This window comes from Cibotium barometz, chromosome 55 (assembly GCF_041138505.1).
Source record: "Cibotium barometz isolate CiBa-2024 chromosome 55, ASM4113850v1, whole genome shotgun sequence".
Lineage (NCBI taxonomy): Eukaryota > Viridiplantae > Streptophyta > Polypodiopsida > Cyatheales > Cibotiaceae > Cibotium > Cibotium barometz.
In genome coordinates, this window is record NC_141100.1 from 15291629 (window position 1) to 15313306 (window position 21678).

At 40.0% G+C, this 21678-nt stretch overlaps 1 protein-coding gene and 2 pseudogenes across 1 annotated transcript; 1 reads left to right on the plus strand and 2 right to left on the minus strand.

Annotated features, from left to right (window-relative positions):
• The first annotated feature begins 14561 nt into the window (after positions 1 to 14561).
• On the plus strand, positions 14562 to 20957 carry LOC147607415 (uncharacterized; annotated as a pseudogene).
• On the minus strand, positions 16541 to 17801 carry LOC147607416 (uncharacterized; annotated as a pseudogene).
• LOC147607417 (uncharacterized) lies at positions 18951 to 20194 on the minus strand. The gene is made up of 2 exons (XM_086790433.1): positions 20172 to 20194; positions 18951 to 19659 (listed from the first exon to the last, which is right to left on the minus strand). The coding sequence occupies exons 1-2, from the start codon at positions 20192 to 20194 to the stop codon at positions 18951 to 18953; spliced, it is 732 nt and encodes a 243-aa protein (XP_086646559.1).
• Positions 20958 to 21678: the final 721 nt, after the last annotated feature.

Consider the following 21678-nt stretch of genomic DNA (forward strand, 5'->3'; position numbering starts at 1 on the left):
CATGGTAAGTAGTACTTTTCATGGAACTTGTGTTCCAAGTTTACGTGCAGCTATGTCAACCAAATTATCTCCAAAGGAGCAACAAATTCAGCAATTATTAGCTCTTGTTGAGAAGTGGCTCTAGTATATATATCATCCAGTGTCAACAAAAGCTATAGGTGGATCGAAATGCTTAAGTTTCGGATGTTTGAGGTTGGTGACCTAGTCCTCTTAATTATCCGATGGGCCTACATCCCGAAAAATTAAAGCGACATTGGGTTGGCTCTTATCGTGTTTCCATAAAGATTAGATCAAGCATGTTCGTGATGGATAGTGTTAAATTGCCCAAGGCATAAACAACTTACTATGGGAAGCTACCAAAATCCGGTAACTTCTTTCCTTGATGTGTCTACATGTGTTGAAGTTACCAAAATCAGAATTTCTTTCCTTGATGTGTCTACATGTGTTGACGTTACCAGAATCGGTACCTTCTTTCCTTAATGTGTGTTGGTCATTGTGTTGCACATGTGTCAAATGCATTCTTTCACACAGACCAAGTCAAGGTTAAAAGAGATTTTGAATTTATGAAGAAGACAAAACCCTCCACAAGGGTACTATGGGTGGAGCAGCTGGTAGTGAGTGTGGTTCATCCAATCCCTCTAAGCAGCAAAAGATAGATTCACCACCACCCCACAAATTACCCACCACAATTGTCTAGTGGATAAGCAACACAATGACCTCCAACAACTTATTATGTAGTAGCCCCAAAACCTCTCTCCGCTCTCCACAAATGGTTCCTCTGTAGAGACTCATAAGGTGATGACTTCTTGGAAGTGATGCTTTTTCTAAGGAGGCAGACCTCTCTCACGAATGCAGGTTTCTTGTCACATTACATGTAATTAAGTGCCATGGTAGTCACGTGACAAATGCAAGGTTTACAAATAGAAAAATAGTCCCTGTAAATATAGAAGGAAGAGGCCTAGGCTACCCACATCAGGTCTCCCAACCCTGTGATCACGTCCAGAAGTTATGGAATTGAATGAAATTAGCGTGCACTAGACCATCAAGAGGCTGGAGGATGATCTTCAAAGAGAATCAAAGAGGAGAAGATGCCTAAAGGAAGGTAAGGTTGAGGGCAGCCCAAGATGGTTGATGCAAAAGCTCAAGTGTGCAACACACACTCTAGCAACACCTCTCATAGATTGAAGCACCCTATCCAACCTTGATCTAGTTGAAGCCATAGTTCAATGAAATGAGTACATGGCCAAAGAAGCTCTGACTACTGGCAAGGAAGTTTATGGTTAGATGCATAGCTGGTAGATGTTCTGGCTTGGGCACATTTTTCCCCCCTTATGCTTGTCAATCAATTTTAGCAATAGTCAACTCTTCAGTAAGAAATCTAAGTCATTTGTGTAGTATTTTGTCATCCTAGAGATGGATAAGGGTTGGGCCACTTAGGATATATTGTTAATTATCCATCGCTGTCGTGTGGATTATCCATGAAATGGCCAACCGACTAGTGGGTGTGCTAGGTGTTAAATCCTAGTCTAGGGAAGGCTCTGGTTACCCCTGACCTCGACTCAAAAAATAGAACAAAAAAATTTAATAGTCTTATTCATACCTTAGCTTAGGAGTATGCTTACATTTATTCATTTATTAGCATAGATAATGCAAGCTACTAATGATGCTTTATATCATAGTTTCAATTATAACTTATTCAATAAAAACAATGATTTAGATAAATATGCTATCATATTTAGGATTGCAAGAGTACATTGATATACATGTTCATTTTTCTGTGTCCATTAAAGGATTCTGTAGATCAGGCTTCCTTCACATAGCAAAATTATGGTTCATCCCTTTGTCTATATCCATTAAGGGATTCTATAGCTCGAGCTTTCCTTCACATCGCATAATTATGGTTCATCCCTTAATGAAACTTTGTTTAGCACTTTGCCTGATGCACTGTGTCTCCTTGATCTAAACTCGTCCCAATACAACCCACTCTTTAAGAGTATTTTCTAGGCCTATAAATAACTTCCTCACCAAGTAATCATTTTCCACGTCAATATCAAGATTTATACACCCATATTATTTGTCCATTTACACCTTCCACAAATGCATTAGAATCAATCAACTTGGGCTTGCCCAACAACTCCCACATTCATGTGTAAGTCACTTGTATCAACCAAAGCACAACAACACATCAATTTTTTAGCATGTAATCATACCCATAGTTTAGATGGTTCAATGGCTTCATCATCATCATCATCAAATTTTATCAAATCATCCATAAGAATGTTAGATTGTTTAGGACCAACTTAGCTTATCGAGCCTTTGCTCCTTCTTTTGCTTAAGCTAATACTACGATGCGACGTCTTTGCTCAAATTTAGACACTTTTGGTCCCTCGAGTTGTTCTTTAAGACTTGTAACCACTAATGGGGTTGAGTACATGAACATTTTAAGTTTATTACCTCAGTCCTTATTGGGGTTCTTGTTTGGTTTTAGGTTGTAATCCAAATAGTCCTTTAGCATAATTTGAAAGGCTTTTGGGAGAGGATATCCTCTCGTCAAATTTCTCCCTTAGATTTTTTGAAGTGTTCTCCATGGATTCCTCACTACTGGTTTCAATAGATTCCAGTCCTTTGAGGAGGATCATGGGTGATTAAATGCACTATCTTCTGGAGTGAGATTGTTACCAATCACTCTCCCAGATTTTAAGTGTATGAGAGCGAGTCTAAAGACAAGTCAAATTTCACTCACCACACCTATGTCAATATTTTGTTAAAGATTCTAGTTTTTACATAATTGCATTTTTCACGATGTGAAAAACTACCTGGGTTTTCACGATGTAAAAGTTGATTTTTTCACGATGGTGACTCCACCTTGCAAATGACGTTTTTTCCAATGTAGTTTACACAATGTTGTCTTTTCAATGTATGGCAATGATATTTGCATAATACTCTAATACCCCAATAATTGACAGGGCCTTGAGTTTTTACGGCGTGAAAAACTACCTCGTATTTTATTGTGTGAAAAAATAATTTCACTTAAAATTTGGTTATTCATGGTGTTGGTTTGGAGGTTTCTTTAAACATAGAGATTGTTGTTCTTTGAGATGATCACAATGATGATTTATGATGCAAATATTTTCATTAAAGACTTTTGAGAATTTGATGGGCATGAAAAAACTAGTGATTTAGTTTTTCAAGGTGTGAATTACTATGGATAACATGATAGTATTATAACACCTAACCTTATCAACTTCTTAACCTACCACCACAACACTGCTCATAGTACAATGGCTAAGGGAGAAGTTACTTGTATGAGGAAGCAGAGACCTTAAAAAAAGTGAAGGAAGCAAGATTTCCTCCCTAACAATGGCATCAAAAATGTTATTATTAGGACCTTTATGACACTTTGAGAAGAAACTCTAATTCTCAAGCACAAAAATTAGAGCATAACATAGACTTGCACAAATTAGAAGCATAAACGTTAATAATAAAAGTTGAATAAATAAGAGAGCCAGAGAATAAGAAAGAGATCACCGTCGACACAAGATTAGGTTAAATCTCCCCTGGGATGAGTGTGGCCCTTGTACCACTTACCCATATTTATATGTATTAGAAAGCTTGCTTTTTAAAAAGATATCTAAACAAAGCACAAGTGCTTTTGAGTTTTTGAGCATAAAAGCTATGTAAAAATATAACAAACTACAAATATAAGTCTTGGGCCTACCAAAAGTATAAAACACTAATTGGTATATATAAAGGTTTGAGCCCTTAGTCTTAATACCAAAATATGAAACCATAAAAGGTATTCACATGTCTTCTAAAATATTTCATAGTAGTCCAACACATGTTTCACTGCGATCAACGCATAATCTGCCACTCAATTATCACCTACATCCAAAATAATATTAGTTAATTCTCATAGCAGATTAAACACATTAATCTTGACTATATCATACCAATACACACAACTCATTAAACACATTAATCCTGGTATATGATATAAATAAAAGGTACATCCAAAATAAAATATCACATCTGATTAAACACATTAATCTCGACTATATCATACCAGTGCTGCACACAACTCATTAAACACATTAATCTTGGTAGATGATATAAATAAAAGGAGCATCCAAAATACAATATCCCAAAATAAAATAATGAGCGTTCCCATAAAGGTTATGACTAAAATTCCCTCTTGCTCAGGTTTCAATTGACCTTAATTGCGTGGATGGTAAGAGTGGATGAGATTTTGGTAAGAACATAAAAACTTTTCTAGCATCCATTTGGCATCTTCAATAAGATAATTCTTGAAAGTCACATGATATTTAATATAAGTATTGCCTATGTGTGTAGTGATGGTCTCATGGTCTCGTGGGGTCAATGATAGACTCAGGCCCAAAATGTTCTTCTTTATCTACCAATTCAAGAGGTTGTTCTAAAGTAGGATGCGGAGATGGAGGTCCTCCAAAAGGTATCAAAAGATTAATATGAAAAGAATTATGAATATGCCAATTAGAAGGTAGCTCCAACTTATATGTATTATCATTTATCTTTGCAATTATCTTGAAAGGTCCATAAAATCTAGGAGCTAACTTTACTACAGGATTGGTCTCTACAAACTTAAGTCTTTTTCTTGATACAAAAAAGTACATAATCACCTTCATTGAAAATGACATGTTTGCATACTTCCTGTACTTTTCTTGAGATTTTTCAATATTCAAATTTACTAACTCATGAATTTGGTCAAAGTCTCTAACAAAAGATTATGCAGCCTCTAACAAAAGATTATGCAGCCTCTATAGAATGTGAAAGTCTAGTCTTAGAAGTTGGCAAAGCCTTACCATAGACTATCGTAAATGGTTCTTTCTTAGTAGCAGTATGAGGACATTTATTATATGCAAATTGTAAAATATGTAAATACTTATCCCATTGCCTAGGCTAAGATGAGACATATGATCGAAGCAAATCAAGAATTGTACTATTTATTACTTCGGTTTGTCCATTAGATTCACGATGAAAAGCAGTAGAGAAATCAAGTTTTATTCCAAGATTATCAAACAAAGTAGTCCAAAAGTTACTAAAAACTTATATCTTTATCAAAAACAATGATCTTTGGTAAACCATGATGCACAAACACTTGTTTAATGAAGACATGTGCAGATCAATATGCAATCAATGTCTTTTTGCAAGCAAATAAAGTAAGCCTATTCGCTAAATCTATATTTAGGAATAGGTAAAGGCATAAGCAAACCAAATTTCTTTCCTTTATGACTCTTAATCTTTTGATAAACAACACATTCAAACATAAACTTAGCAATATCATTACACATAATAGGCTAAAAGAAATCTTTGGAAACTTTTTGCAAAGAAGATGATGCTCCTCGATGACCAACAAAAGGTGGGAGATTCTTCAATAATAGCTTGCCTAAATAGTCTATTAATGCATAATTTCTTTTGGAAGAAAAGAAAACCATCATCATATGAATAATCCGAATGAGGTAACCATCATCATATGAATAATCCGAATGAGGTAACCAATCATTATATTTCATCTTGTTATATGCATCAAAAAAAATAGAATCATTTTCATATGTTTCTTTCATGTTATCAAAAGAAATGCCTTTAATAGTAACAGATATATTATTAATGCTAGGTCTTCTACTCAAAGCATCAACAACAAGATTTTAATGTCCAGGTGTATATTGAATAGCTGGCTGAAAACTTTAAATAAAAGATGCCCACTTAATATGTCTATCTGGCATTAAAGGTTGTGAAAGAAAATCTTTAATACTTTGTTGATCAGTTTTAATGATAAACTTAAAACCTATAAGATAGTGTTTTCAAATTTTCAATGTATGAACAACAGCAATCAATTTTTTATCATAAGTACTATACTTAAGCTCAGATCATTTGAATTTTCTACTTTCAAAAGCAATTGGATGGTTATCTTGCATAAGCACATCACAGATACCATGTCCACTAACATTAGTTACTACCACAAAGAACGGTCTAAGAAAATCATATAATGTTAATACATGTTCATGGGTTAGCGTATACATAAGTGCATTTTAAAAAATTATATCCAAAGAAAAACTTTAGTCTTTTTCAATAATTCAGTTAAACAATGTGCTTTGTAAGAATTTTTTTTCATAAATCTTCAATAATAATAACCTAAAGCAAAAAAAGATCTCAACTCTTCATGATGAATGCCTTTGGTCTAGGCCATGACATGAATTCCTTCTACAGGACACAATATGTCCAAGGTATCTTTTTGAAAGAACTCACTGTTGGCATGGAGTTGATTTTCTTTTAAAAGATTGAATACTATCTCTAGATGTTTCTTGTGCTCATATTCGTCTTTGCTAAAGACCAAGATATCATCAAAGAAAACAACTACAAAATTCTGGTGCTATAGGAATATACGGTTCATCATGCGACTAAATGTAGCCGAAGCATTAGTAAGTCCAAAAGGCATTACTAAAAACTCATAAAATGACCTATTTGCCTACAAAAAGCAGACTTATAGACATCTTCTTCAGCCATTCTAACTGATGATAGCCTGACTTAAGATCAATTTTAGAAAATACTTTGGCTCCTCTTAACTTATCTAAGAGATCATCCACACATTGAATAGGATGTCTATTTTTTATAATATTCTTATTTAAAGCTTAGTACTCTATGCACACGCAAAACGTTTCATTCTTCTTTTTGACAAGAAGAACAAGTGATTCGTATGTAGAATTACTATGCCTAATAAGTTTCGTATCAAGTAGGTCCTCAATCTAATAGTGGATTTCTTTTTGCTTTAAAAATTTTACTCTATAAGGAGCTCTATAAGGGGCAGAATACTATTAGGAATAATGTCTATCCTATGGTCTTTCGGTCTAGAATTAGGTAATCAAGGAGGTAACTCATTCATAAAATAATCCAAAAATTATGAAATGAATGGCTGTGCAAGGTATCCTTGGAATTACTTTAGAGATAAAACTTCATTAACCTTGACTAGATGAGTCTTATCCTCTTTCCTCATGGCTTTCTTAGCTTGGATATGGCTAAGGAGCGTACATCCACTAGATTCATGTAATCCTTTCAAACAAATATTTTCACCATTGAATTTAAAAGATGTTTCATGAGAATCATAATCGATGCAAGGATTATGCTCATGTATCCATGGCATACCAAGAATAACATTATATGATTGCAAAGGTGCAACTAGAAAAGTGTAAGGTTGACTATATGGTGCAATAGATAAAACTACATCTTTCACTTCCTTAGTGCAATTATACTTTGTTCCTTGAAAAGAAGTTTTGATTTTATACTTTGAAGGAATAGAATTCAATTTAAGAGCATGCACGAGCTTTTCAAAAAAAAATCATACGTACTACCAGTCTACCATCATCATGCAATATATTTACTTGCATGCCCTTAATTTGTCCTTTTGTTTTTAGAAGCATATGAGGTGAAACTTGTTTTTCAATAGGTTTAGGCATACCTAGATTATCTAAAAAATCTTTGTGTTCTTCTTGCTCGAGAGAAATGTCATTGTCCTCTGCATCATCTTTGCCATCAATCATGTTGACTCGTTTGTTGACTGCTACTTCTTCTCCAGGCAATTGGCTGCAATATGTCCTTTTTGTCGATAATTGTAACATGTCACAACTCGAGGTACAAGATTTTATTTCTTTGTTGTCATTAACACCACGATTGTTGTTGTTGTTTTGAGAACAACATATTTGGTATCGTTGCTGTACTTGTAAAACTTACAAAAAGGAACAGACTTTTAAAATTTGTTAGTTTGAGAATACTGAGGTGGTCTGCTATCCCTTGGTACTCCATTCTTTTGCTCACAATTGTAAGCCAAAGAGATTGCCATGGAAAGAGAATTTGATTGGAACATATTGGTCTCCACTTGAAGAGTAGACTTTAGTCTGGCAATGAATTTGTGTTTCTGGTTCTTTAATGATCTCACTCATTCAATGGTTTGGAGTTGGATGAGAACTTGCCAAAATTTGTCCACATATAGCTATATGGTCTCTTTGTCAAGTTGACGAAGCATATCCCATTGTTGACATGATCTTTCTTTATATTGAGCTGGAAGAAATTCTTTTTGATAAGCTTTTGAAATTCCTTCCAAGTTTTTGGTCTTTCACGTCCTTGCTTGACTACATTCCACCATAATGATGCAGTTTCGACCAAGTTATTTGTAACACACTTGGGGACTGTAGTAGCGAGGGTGTTAAAAATATACACCGTCGCTTACACGATGACGAATGCGTCGCTTAAGCAATCTCATGTCGCTTAAGCGATGTAAAAAATTTATTTTAAAAAAAAAATATCGCTTATGCGATGCTTTTTTTTTGAATCGCTTATGCGATGATGTTGAACGACGTTTTTTACGACGCTTGCAGACTGACTAGCGTCGCATAAGCGACGTTAAATTTTAAAAAAAAATCCTCGCTTATGCGACGTTTTTTTTTGCTATCGCTTAAGCGACGCTACGCATTTTTATACTCCCGCGCTACCGAGAATCTCATTTCTCTTTGACGGGAGAGCACGGAGAGGTATGTATGTGTGTGTTTGTATGTATGTATGTGTGTGTCTTTCTCTCTCTCTCTCTCTCTCTCTCTCTCTCTCTCATATATATATATATATCTCTCTCTCTCTCTCTCATATATATATATATATATCTCTCTCTCTCTCTCTCTCTCTCTCTCTCTCTCTCTCATATATATATATATATATATATATGAGAGAGAGAGAGAGAGAGAGAGAGAGAGAGAGAGAGACGCACTCTCTCTCTCTCTCTCTCTCTCTCTCTCTCATATATATATATATATATATATATATATATATATATATGAGAGAGAGAGAGAGAGAGAGAGAGAGAGAGAGAGAGAGGCTAGGATAGGGCAGACATAGCTCAAGAGCTTCGAGAAGACTACATATTAGATACAGATGTACTTACAGCACAACTGAGCAAAGTAGTCCCCTTCGTGGACTTAGGAGACCCTATCTCTATTATAGTAAAGGGTACACAGGCAAAAGTCTCCTATATGGACAACAATGAGAAAATAGCAGTGATGGACAAAGGTATGGATAGCTGATGAACTCACCCCGCTACAACTCAAGAACAGATCGGCAGAGCTGAATAAAGTTAAAGAAGCAAGAAAGAATGGCAAATGGGCAATATACAGAGGAGGACAAGCAATCATTAAAGAATTCCGTGCCCCACCCCCCTCAAGAGCAAATCCATCCATGGATGAAATATAGCTATTTTTATTTTGAACCTCAATTTCGAACTAGATGCAATAGAACCCATTGTAATTTAAACTCTTAAGAGTCTTAAGAGTTCATTTTTGAGTTTTTTTTTCCAGTTTTATTCCTCTTTGGCATCGATACCCAGAGTGGAATGTAAATAGTATAGACATGGGCAGTCTCCCTAGTGAAGTGGTATCTAGGATGCCTCGATCTCTGATGTCTGATAGGCTGTGTGGAGTAGTGACAGTCCAGGGAGAAAGAGAGGTATGCATGATCTGCAGCTACTCCAATAGGGCATGCTAAGACTGTAAGATGTTGTACATGAGGTATCAGAGATAGAGGAGCTAGTACATAGTGTTATGTGCTGGCACCATGTCGCATAGGATAGCACGTGAAATCTCCTGAAAGAGGCCATCTGGGGTCCTCTCGGTCGCAGCTGTCTGGATCTCTGGATCTGAGTAGCTCTCTCCGGAAACACTCAAGGCTTGTATACATTGCATGGTTAATCTCAGTGGTTGGTCAAAGAAGCTCGTGATGGGTTAACTGGGATGTGTATGTGGGCTGCCTGTCTCATGTGAAGTAAATGGTTTCTGTGCCACCTGATCTCTAGTAGGTAAAGCCACAAGCATCTCTAATCTAGATAGTTTGGAACTCTTGTGAGTGGCCCAAACCCCTCAAGGAAAAGACAGTGGAATTTCCCTCTGATCTCACAATACACTGAGTATCTGCATATGTAGTGCCCCCCCGTCTCCACCTCCCCAATGTGCATAGAAAGTAGATCCTGTCCTCCCTAGGGATATTTGTTGCTCTCCCTGTCTCCACCCTGAGCTAGTGAGACGAAATTCTGATCTGGCCAATAGCAATCCTCATGTCATGTGAAATGTGCCTAAGCATGTAACGGGGCTCCCGAAAGAAGCCACCTGGCCTGAACTATTGGCAACTGTCATGATAGAACTACATCTTAGCGCCAAGCTGTTGTGGTGCTACCCATGTGATGTGTCTCTAGTCTAGATAGATCTCTATGGATGAGGTGATTAATGTCCTAGTGGGTGAGCTGTAGGAGAAGAGCATCGAGGATGTAGTGGAAAGGAGGTAACTAGTCTATATGGAACCCATGTGCCTGAAACCATTGTGACCCTGGCATACCAAGTTTTGCATGTGTCCTACCTCTGCTAGGCGGCGGGATGACTCGAGTTCCAGCATGGGGAGCCTATCTCTGCTCAAAACTATAGACCCTCTGGAACATGGCATCCACAACTAGCAGGGAGGCTGCAAACTCTGTTAGAACAATGGCATGAGGCACTGATGGTTTACTCCTGATCATACGTGAATACATCATAATCTGTAGCCTCTCCACCCTCCTCCAATCCTCTCCACTAAGATTGGGGCCCCAAAAAGGTGCCCTAACATCGCTGCAGGTGTCACTAAGGTGTCAAAACACCATCTCTTGGCGTACAGTTCCTAGAAGTAGGCCTGAAAGCACTGTCGCTCAAGTCTCGCAAGAGCTGCATATCCCCTAGCAATCCTGACATGTGCTGTTGGTTTCATCCAGTATCGTGGCCCTATGAAAGTGACCCCCAGATAGATATACATAAGAGTGCACAATCTCCACTGTCTCCCCTACATATGCGAATCTCGTGTCTCTCAGTCCCATCGATGTGGTATTGAAGACTATGACCTTGGCTTTTCCAAGGTTAATGGTGAGGTCCCTTTGCTCACAAAAATCTTGCAATGCCTCCAGGTGCTTCTGCAGCCCCTCTTTAGAACTAGACATCAGCACAATGTCATCTATATATGAAACCGGATAGGAACCTAGATCAATGGACAAACACTTCAAATGTTAAACAAAGATGTGAAAACACAGTGGAAATAACTATAAACAAGGCTAAAGGGAACACGACACTGAGCCGGAATGGCCGGCCCCCCCTAGGAACTTCTTTATTGATAGAGAAGCTTTTACAAGATACCAAGGTGCGAGTGTGAACAACACCAGATCTTTCCACAAAGCATCAACACAAATCTTGTTCAAATAATCTATCCGGTGCCAAGATGCAAACACCTCTAAAAGCTATCCAAAACTGTCACAAAACAGTCCCCAAAATCAGCCCGGTATGAAACCAGGAGCTGCCCCGAACCCCATGCCAAATTAGTTCCAAAACTAAGCCTTGAAACTATCCCGGATTTCTCCAAAACAGTCCCAAATCTCGGCTCCAAGATTGACCAAATGTAAGAGAGATAAGAGATCTTCTGACACCTGCACTGTTGCTATATCTTGTACAACCAGCATAGGCAGGAGATGGAGTGCTTCACGGCTGATGTACCTACTACATAGCCTGCACAAGGAAAAGAGGGGAAGAGGCTTCACGGCACCTATACGGCCTGCACACAAGAGAGGGGGCAGAACTATACAAATGCCGTACATTGTACGGTCAGCACAAAAGAAAGAAGAGGTTGCCCAATTGCTTGTATCAGTACGGCCGGTGGAGGGGAAAGAGAGAAAACTGCCGCCTGAGTGCTCCCTCAATCGCTGCTGATGATTGAGAGAGAGAGAGAGAGAGAGAGAGAGAGAGAGAGAGAGAGAGAGAGAGAGAGAGAGAGAGAGAGAGGTATATATATATATATATATATATATATACATATATATACATACTGCTGATCCAAGAGGCGCCTCCCTTCTCCCCCTTTTCATAGAGTCGACCTCCTCTATTTTCAGTATGTGCTTGCTTTTCCCTTAGCTAAAAGTGGCCTTCCCTCATAAAAATATCCAAATTTGTGCTTTATATATCCAATCACTCTATAAATGACCCAACTTGCCATCTTTAGAGTCTAGATTATAAAAATACCTCATTAAAGGTAGGCGCCTGGCTTTTATTGACTTTTTGAGCCATGCCCAAATACTAATATGTCCACCCCTTTGCTATTAGTGTATGAAAACACTAACTCATCACTTTAATGATGAAAATCCAATGCCACCTTTGTCTAGATGCCATTATCCAGGCCAAAACCTTGCCGGTCCTCACAATAGGGCTGCGCAGAGGGAAGAGGCGGAGGAAGGAGGGGAGGCGTTTAGAGGAGCGATCAACAGGAGGGCGAAGAAGGGCGGGCAGGGGTAGGAGCGAACAGAGGGGAAGGAAGAGGCGAATTAGGGCGGGCAGAGGCAAGGAGGGGAGGCGGAGGAGGATGGGTGGCGAAACAGGAAGAGAGGCGGATGGGCGCAGTGAAGGAGGAAGGAAACGAAGGAGGAAGGAGGGGCGCAACGATGGAGGAAGGAGCGTGATATGTACACCTTGCTTTATGAGGAGCTGACAGTGCCGAGCCACAACACCCGCTGACAGTTCCCTTTGTGTCCCCAAGTTGTTGTCAGAATACGCAGCGGAGATGATGACCAGATCTGGGAACACAAAGGGAACTGTCAGCGGAGATGATGACCAGATCTGGGAACACAAGAGCAAAAAACGCATGCAGAAAAACAGCACAAGACAGAGAGAGATGTAGGCGTGTAACTCTGCTCTGATATACACAAGAAGATCCCGATAAGATACACTGAGTGGTATGGGGCTGGGGGCCTATTTATATGCCCCCAGATGGGCAGTCGGCCTGCTGAAAAGGCCCTCCACGACTGTAGCAACAGTTGGCCAGCAGCACATGAGGCCCACGACTGCATACATCCAGTCGGCCAGCAGTGAGACACTCCACGACTGATGTCTGAGCAGTCGGACAGCTACTGGGTCCTCCAGCTGTCACCAAGTGGTGTACTTTGCTGCAGTTGTTTTCCCTATTTATTTCTTTATATAAATATCTTTTTCTTTTTCTTTCTTTGGCTGCTGTTGCTTTCCCCCGGATCTCTTGGAAGAGCTAGGGCCATTGCATTGTCAATTGGGTGGTCCAGTGGGACGTTGGACCAGTGGATGGCCAAGCCTGAGATATGCACTGAAATGTGACTACCAATGAACAGGACATGGTCACTTGGATGAAAGGATAGGCCAATGGATTTGGCTAGAAGCGACGGTTCACACCAGTTAGTGGCCGTCGCCTGAAAGGTCACTGTATCTTGATTTCTAAGCAGATTTTGAAGTGACCATAGAGGTCAAAGATGGTCAAGAGACCATAAGGAATGTAGATGACATCATCCCTAAAATTTAGGAAAACTGCTATTTTTGGACAGTGATCAGATTTGAAATCTCTTCGCGTCAATCTCTCCGGAATGTTGCAAGGATCAATAATCACCAAAGGACTGATGTCAAAATGTTAGCAGATTGGGAGATTTTTAGACCGGAAGGCTGGAATGGGAAATGAGCTGCATGACTGCCATGTGGCAGCTTTTAGGCCAGTTTCTAAGTACAGGAGGCTGGGCGCTCGATTATCTTCCCCCTGGGCTCATTTTTGTGGTTTTTCAGGTGGATTGTTGCAGGTTAAGAGCTATTGGAGCTTCCCCTTCCCTGTTCTCTATGCATTGAGGGTTGAGCTTGCTCCCCACAGCCTCTCTTAACCTATATTCAGCTATGGTAATGCCCCTCTAGTGGGCTACTCTCATGAATTATGTACAACTGTGTGGGGAATATACTTTTTGGCTGAGGCAAGAGCCTCCTTTGACAGGAACAGGAGCAACTAACTGCTGCTCCAAAGCAGGAACAGGTGAGGATAGTTACCTCACCACGCAGGTGTCCAATTCAGCACTAAATCAGTGCTGTTTTTGGACTGTTCAGGGGCTGTTCCAAGGCCCAGTTGATGCCAGATTGTAGAGGGACCTTGCTAGGGTGTACCAAGACAGTGTGGTGGTTGTACAGAGCTGAAAACAGGTATGTACAAAAAATATAGCAAGCTGAAATTCACTGTTTGGGACTCAAATGGAGTGCCCAATTGCACTCCCGCTTTCTATTTTCAATCTCTTAATGAAGAAATAAATACCGCAAGGGGCGCCGGACTTCGGGGCCAATCTGGTGTTGAGCGAGGGAGCGAGGATTCTGTTTGTGTGTGTGTCATAAAGTCCAGGTATTTAATTGAAAGAATTACTGCGTTATGTGTCCGTAGTAGCCGGGTTTCACCAGCCGCCTCAGGGTTGCCTCCCAAGTCTCAAGGTTTCACCGTGGGCAATCTTTTAGCCCTTCGCTCTCTTATGGTCAGCTGCCAATATGAGCCTTGGCCCGATTGAGCTCCTCTCCCCAACAATGTATTTAGCTCCTCTCTAACAATGTATTCAGCTCTTCTCTAACAATGTATTCAGCTCTTCTCTAACAATGTATTCAGCTCTTCTCTAACAATGTATCTCTAGTCTGACATATAGTTGTTTTAAATATATAGATACGATGAGTGACCACGGCCGTAAAGTGAAGTTGGCGATCATCAAGTCTTTGCTACGAGGCACTGGACTTTCTAGAGATACACTGTCAGAGGCCATGACAAATTATGTGGAGTTGGATGATGCGGGTTTAGACGGCGCGATTGAGATTCTTGGGAGATTCAGTATGCTCGTACGACTTGGAGAGGGTACATCCTCCCAGCCACATGCAGGAGTGGAGACGAGTGGAGACGTCTTGGCATGCACATACTACTGCGCGTCGGTAATCTTCTTGATTGATAAAATAGTAATGTCATCCATTTTTTACATATAGAATTCTTAATATATATATCCTTTTGATGTCTTTGTTTGCTTAGGACTCCTATCCCAGTTACATCACATCACGAGAGTCAGCGGCTTACTCCTGATGTACCTCCTAGTACTCAGGTGACACCTGATTCACAGGGTAGTGGCCGTTCCTCCCGCAGGTATATCTTTTATGGCAATTATGGATTAAATATCAAGTATTTTTTACGAACTCACATCTCAATATATCGTATGTTTGTATTGCGCGTAGGCATCAGTGGGCGGCAGAGTACCACACCACCAGTGCCCCCACCACCCAGTGCCCCCACCAGTGCCGATGCGCACGTGCACTGGGACTTTGGGTGTCACATGCGACATCACACCTGACGGGGATATCCTTCAAGTCGGAGCCGGCATTGCCTTCAGACGACGGATGAGAGATCTTTGCATGTCATATCTACAGCGAGTTCATATACCATGGCAGTAAGTATTATTTAACATAAAGAATATGAATTACAGTTTTTTATTTGAATTACTAACTGACTTTATTTTGCAATGCAGCGATCAACTCGAGGATGACAAGAAATATGTCATCAACACACTGGAGATGGAGTTTGGGGCAGGATGGAGTCGGAAGTGGTTGCTGAAACAAATGTGTAAACTCCTGAGTCATCGACGCGACAATGCACAGTAAGTAGAGAGAGAGAAATGAAACAAAATGAAATGCTATATTTACGTCTTCAAAAGGCCAAGATGACCTATGAGACCAAAAAGTTACCACCAGAGAGCTCTGATACCAATGGGCAGCATGGGGTGTGTTGCGGTTAAGGGTACTGCGGATAGTCACTGAGGGTGCTGCAAGAACTACTGCAACGAAATGCTAGAAGACTGTTGGCTTCGATGGTCTACTGCTAGGCCAAGTCGATCCAGGGAACCTTGCTTGATTATGGGTACTGAAGGTTGAGATGCTGATACTGGGGTTGAAACGCGAGATAGAAGCCTGTACACAACTAGAGTAAGAAAAACGAGTCTGAGGGGAATCGAACCCCAACACTAGCCATATGAGGCTATCACCACGAGACTCCCCACCACCCACCCTTGTTAGTAAGTTTATAAATTAAAAAAAACAAGACTTCACAATGAATGATTTTGAGATTAAATCTTACCGAACATAGGCTGATCTGTGAGTTGATACGTAAGACTACTGGTCCTCATCATCATCTCTGAGATAAACCGTCAATAAAATTTCATCTTCATTATCCTTGTTGACTTCTTCGAACTCCTCAATCGTTAAATTTTTTCACGTTCATTTCCTCCGTAGGCTCGACATCCATTGTTTCCTCCTCTTCGGTGTCTGTAGTGTCAGAGTCTGGATCGTTGTCGTTCTCATCACCTACAATGTCATCATGATCGACGGATAGAAGAATTCTACACCTCTCTGAGGTCGATGTGTCTAGATTCGAGGATGTAATCAAATTATCCTGATCCGCTGTCTCAGAGTCAACGCTATCAAACAAGTGTCGACCTCTAGGTTGGACATGCACAACTTGCCACCATGGATGAGCATCTGTATTCTTGTAAAAGAATGCTTGTTCAACATGAGTTGGCAGAATGTAAGGCTCTTTTGTTGCACGCAATAACTTCGAGGAGTCGACGGACCAAAATCCGGATGGTTCTCTTTTCATTGTGGCATTATTGCCTTTATACCCGGCGCACGGAACCTACCTTCACAAAATTGTGCCAATCGTGTGTTTTTAAACCAGACAAACTCTTGTCATCTAGAGTGAACATGTTTCGACAAGATGCTCCATATCCTGTAGGCGTACAAATCGACTGAATCTTCCTGTTGATAGTCTCCAGCTCTTCGGTCTTGAGCACCCATGGGGCAGGCTCGTAGGTTGTCTCACGTCGAGTTTCATCATAAAGTGGCCATAGATTGGGTTTTGAGTTTTGATCCTTTAAGTCATTTCTTTTGCAGCCGCTGTGTCTTTCAAGCCAACGAGGTGTTGCCATAAGGTTTGACCAACGTTCTTGAATATGTGCATGGGATCAAGAAGATGACATATCCTCAAATCCTTCCAATATTCCAAAGTATACCATATCGAAGGACTTTGAGCTACAGTACGTTTTCCTCTCACTTGCTACTTTACAGCGTCATCATCATCGCCGCTTATGATCTCCGACTCCGGATCGATAGCGTGTCCAACAGTCCACTTTAGATACCAATCCTTTGGTGTCATTGGTATTGGACATCTCCCTTCTTCTACCTTTCCATTAAAATGTATGGCTTGCCTTCTGTCTCGTAGATAATGATCCTTAGATAAAAATCGTCTATGTCAAAGATATATATTTTTGTTGAGGTTTTTGCTATAAGTCGATCTCAACCAATCACCACAAATTGGACAAGCTTTATAACCCTTGGTACATATCCCTGCATGGAAAACATAACAAAGATGATTAGCGTAATGAACATCGTACAAACTTATGAAAGAATATATATATTTAAACCATTTACCTGAGCAAAAACCATATCTTGGAAAGTCGTGGATAGTCCATGCTAAAATTCCACGAACAATGAACTGTCTTTGATCGATGCTTCGGACATATCCATGACATCAATCCCTCTCCACAAATCTTGAAGATTGTTGATGAGAGGGGCCAAATAAACATTCAGATCTTTAACTTGTCATTTTCCCGAAATTAAGAGTGAGAGCATTAAATGCTCTTTCTTAATGCTGAGATACGGGGGTAGATTATAGTTAATAACTACCACTGGCCATGTAGACCATTTACTTGATCTCATTGAAAATGGATTCATGCCATCCAATGCTACACCCATCTTTAAATGGCATGGTTCTTTTGCAAAATATGGCCATCGCAGATCAATATGCTCAAATGCAGGACAATCTGATGGAATTCGCATTACTCCATCTTTGCTCTTGTGCTCCGCTCCCCATGTCATAAGCTTAGCTAATTCGGGACTTTGGGACATATGTTTTATACGCGGAGCCAGGGGAAAATGTCTCAATACCTTCCGAGGAACCTTACCTTTCTCCTCTTTATAACGAGGAGTTTGACATTTTGGACATGTCACACCGTCCTCGTACTGACCTCTATATAAAATACAATCGTTGGGACATACATGTATAGAATAGTCAAGTTGGTTTCAGCAAACAATCCTTTGGGATGTGTTCTACACAACACCCTAGACAATATCTTTCAATTGGTGGAAACTGTGGTACTGTTGTATTGGATCAAGCTGCTTGCCTTGAGCGATGTGGACAATCACGAGCCCACACGTGCATCGTGGAAGATATTGGAACAAGGAGTAAGAGTTGTTTTGCATGGATCTGGTTGATTGACCTACTTATCATCTTCTTCACCTCATCATGTGATGTAGGAAGGGAATTGCTTGTCGGCAAGAACTTCTGAGAGAGTAGCCTGCAAAGTCCATTAAAAATATGATCAATAAGAACAAAACATATTGTGATTACTCCTAAAATATTTAGATTTCAAAAAGTGTTAGATTGTTACATACTTCAAAAGTGCTGAAATGGATATATTACTCCATCCAAAACGGTTTTGAAGATTCAGAATAAGTAAGCTTGCACTGAGTCGTGTCAGTTGGCTTCCTGTGCGTAGATACGCTTTAGAGCTTCTTCTCGAAGATACTTCTCGTTGTTATTAGGAATATCGCTCGCACTATTATTTTGATACCAATCCTCAATAAAATCAGACATGCCATCGTCGTCATCAAAGATATGGTCCCGCACATTATTGAAGTCCTGAGAATATTGTTTTTTTAGTCTTGCATACGCATTAGGATCACTCTTGCGTAGGATCCTCATGCACTCTATTGATATGTGAGATGCGTGTCATGTGAATGTTGATTTGTGATATTGTCGATGTCACAATCTAGAATCTACATATTTGAAGGCAATATCAATAGCATGCTTCTATATAAAAGAAAAGATAGATACAAAATAGTTACAGACAATAAAAAATGATTATCAAATTAAGATAGAGACAGTAGAGAACGTGGTGCAAATTAAACTATAGAATTAGGGTACAAGAGGTCCAATAACATTAGGAAATGTATACAATGAAGCTCTCAATCCTCATCTAGTAAGGATGCTCGTGGAGGTCTACGCCATCCATAATTGACCAGCAATTCATCACCAGCATGTAATGATCTAATAGCATTGACAACTATGTATCTTTGTACATCCCTGCTCATATGTTCTGGTTCATGACTATTCTCACACTCCACAAACGTGCAATTGGTTCTTGAACTCATCCCTCGACTACTATTGATTAAACCTGCTATGTTTCCTTGAGAGTAAGGTCTTCCATCAACATAGAGTCTTTGTCCTTCTGCATGTGTGATCCCTCTATCAGAAAGAGAGGCTGCATTGAGACATAATCCATAAGTACTCATGCTCTGAATGTAGTGAGTAAGCTGATGCCATGGACCCCATCTATATATAGGTCCACAGAAAGACATAAGGGTGACCTCTGAATGAGGGGGCACATGTAAATCCTGTGCAATAAAGAGGCCTCGTCCTGCTCCACTAATGGTAGATGGAGCAATCATGTAGCGATTGCCCCAGAAGCTGAAAACCACTCCATCTAAAGGAAGTGATCCTCTCTGCCATCCTCCGTATCGTCTGTGATCATACGTCTGTACTAGAGAATGCAAACGAGTAGGCAACGGATGATCTCCACCCGTCTCGGCCTCCAAAGCAGGAGGTAGAGGATGTCGAGAAACCTCGAGCTGCAGAGTGACCTGTCCGTGCCGTGTGCGAGGGACATGTGCACCACTGATAGTGAAGTCATCCACGTCATCAAGTGAATATACCTACATATATGATATGGTTACATTATATATGAGCCTTTGATTTATAAAATAACCAATAATAAAACTAAGGGAGAACAGTCACATACCATAGGTCGATGTCGCTCCTCAGGTGGCAGTGCTCGCTCAAAAGTACCATGAGTCATCTCATGTGAAAAGCACTCCCGTCGTGGCCTCCGATATGTGCCACGACAACGAGCGCACCAGCATATAATAGACTCATCATAGTAGAAATCATCATAAACGGGTTCATGTGCAGTATTGGAACTCTGTGCACCCCAATCACCACGAGTAGGAGGTGGTGGTGTACCCTCTGATTGGTTCGAATCTGATTTTCAAGTACCATAAAAACACGAGTCATTAATCAAATGATCGAGAAGAAAAAAGCAATGCATGAAAGAAAACATTGAAATCTAACAAGTTCTATGGTATGCAATATGAAAAATAAACAGACGCTACTGTATGGTGGAGACAAACAAGAGGAGGGCTGATATGTGCATGGAGACATGGCAATACTTCCGCAAGGAGAGACAAACGCCTACGAATCACTTTTCCAGAGCAGAAGGTGTGTGCCTTTGCTAATGTATATTAGAATTAATTTGAACTTTGATAGATTGATTCTAAGTATTCTCTAATCTATGTCATTTTGTTTAATGAAATTTACATAGACGGCAGCACGAAAGAGACTGCAAGTTGGTCACACATCTAGACTAGGCCGGATGGGTCGAGATGGATTTGTGGCCACATTTGTGAGTATAAATCGTTCTAATTTTAACTTTCAAAGATACTATTATTGAATGAAGAAATCAATAAGTCTTTGGTTCTGTCTTGATGTAGACCAAAGACTATGGTCGTGCACCTACGGCGTAGGAGATGGAGTACGCTACATACTACGGGTACCGCGCTTTGCAGGCGACACTTCCGGACATGCCTGATCCACTTGTGGGTATCACTGATTTATTTTGTGGTTTATTTTCATATTAACTGTAATATATTCTTATTTGATTTCACTAAGTAATGCAGGAGCAACATGGCGAGGAGGACATGACAGAGGTGGCTCGACAGGAGGCCGAGGGGCGACGATGAGAGTCTGAGGCGGGCGGCGGCGGCGGCGTGATCCCAGGTGGGGACATCGGTGGTGGCGATGGTGATGGTGGTGTTGTGGTTGTTGGGGGCACGAGTGGTGGCAGTGCTAATGTTGATGATGATTCCGAGTGTGATACTAGCGACTCATGTAGTGATGGCTCACGTAGTGATACTTAGTGATTTGTTTTATATATATGAGAGGATTGATCACCACACACTGTAGACACATGTACATATATTTGTTGATGATATACATGTACATATATTTGTTGATGATATATGTTGACATATGTTCTCGTTGCATCACTGAATTTGTCTATTGTCAAACAATTAATTATTTGTCGGTAAGTTAATTAGCCTAAGTATGTGCGAGAAGCTAGAACGTTATTTATTTATCTGTATGTTTTAAAACAAAACAAATCCTAAACAAGAAAAGAGGCGAGCCCACAATGTAACACATCAAAAGAAGCAAAAGATTGGCAAGCATCACCAATTTCTCAAAAGCTCTTGGAAAGCTAGATAGAGACAAATCAAAAACTTTATCGCAGTTCCAGTTTGACTGTTTTTCTATGTTAGGCTCTAATATTAACAAGCTTTTGATTTTCATATTTTTTGCAGGGGTCCCTGATTGTACGATACGTATCAACTCAAGCTAACTTTCAAGCTTAAAGATCCGAACCATGAAGTTTCAAAGCACGTGATTTCAAAGTACCAATTTATGTACCACGTACCTGTACCATGGTGTTTTGGATATCAAGGTTTTGGTCTTCATTCGAGTACGGCCCAAAAGAAGTTTCTTTATCTCTAGGGGAGTATAAGTAGTTATCCCCCAGATATTGTGGACCAAAGAAAGTAGGTGACTTAGCCTACGAACTTCTTTTATCTCCTCATCTCAAAG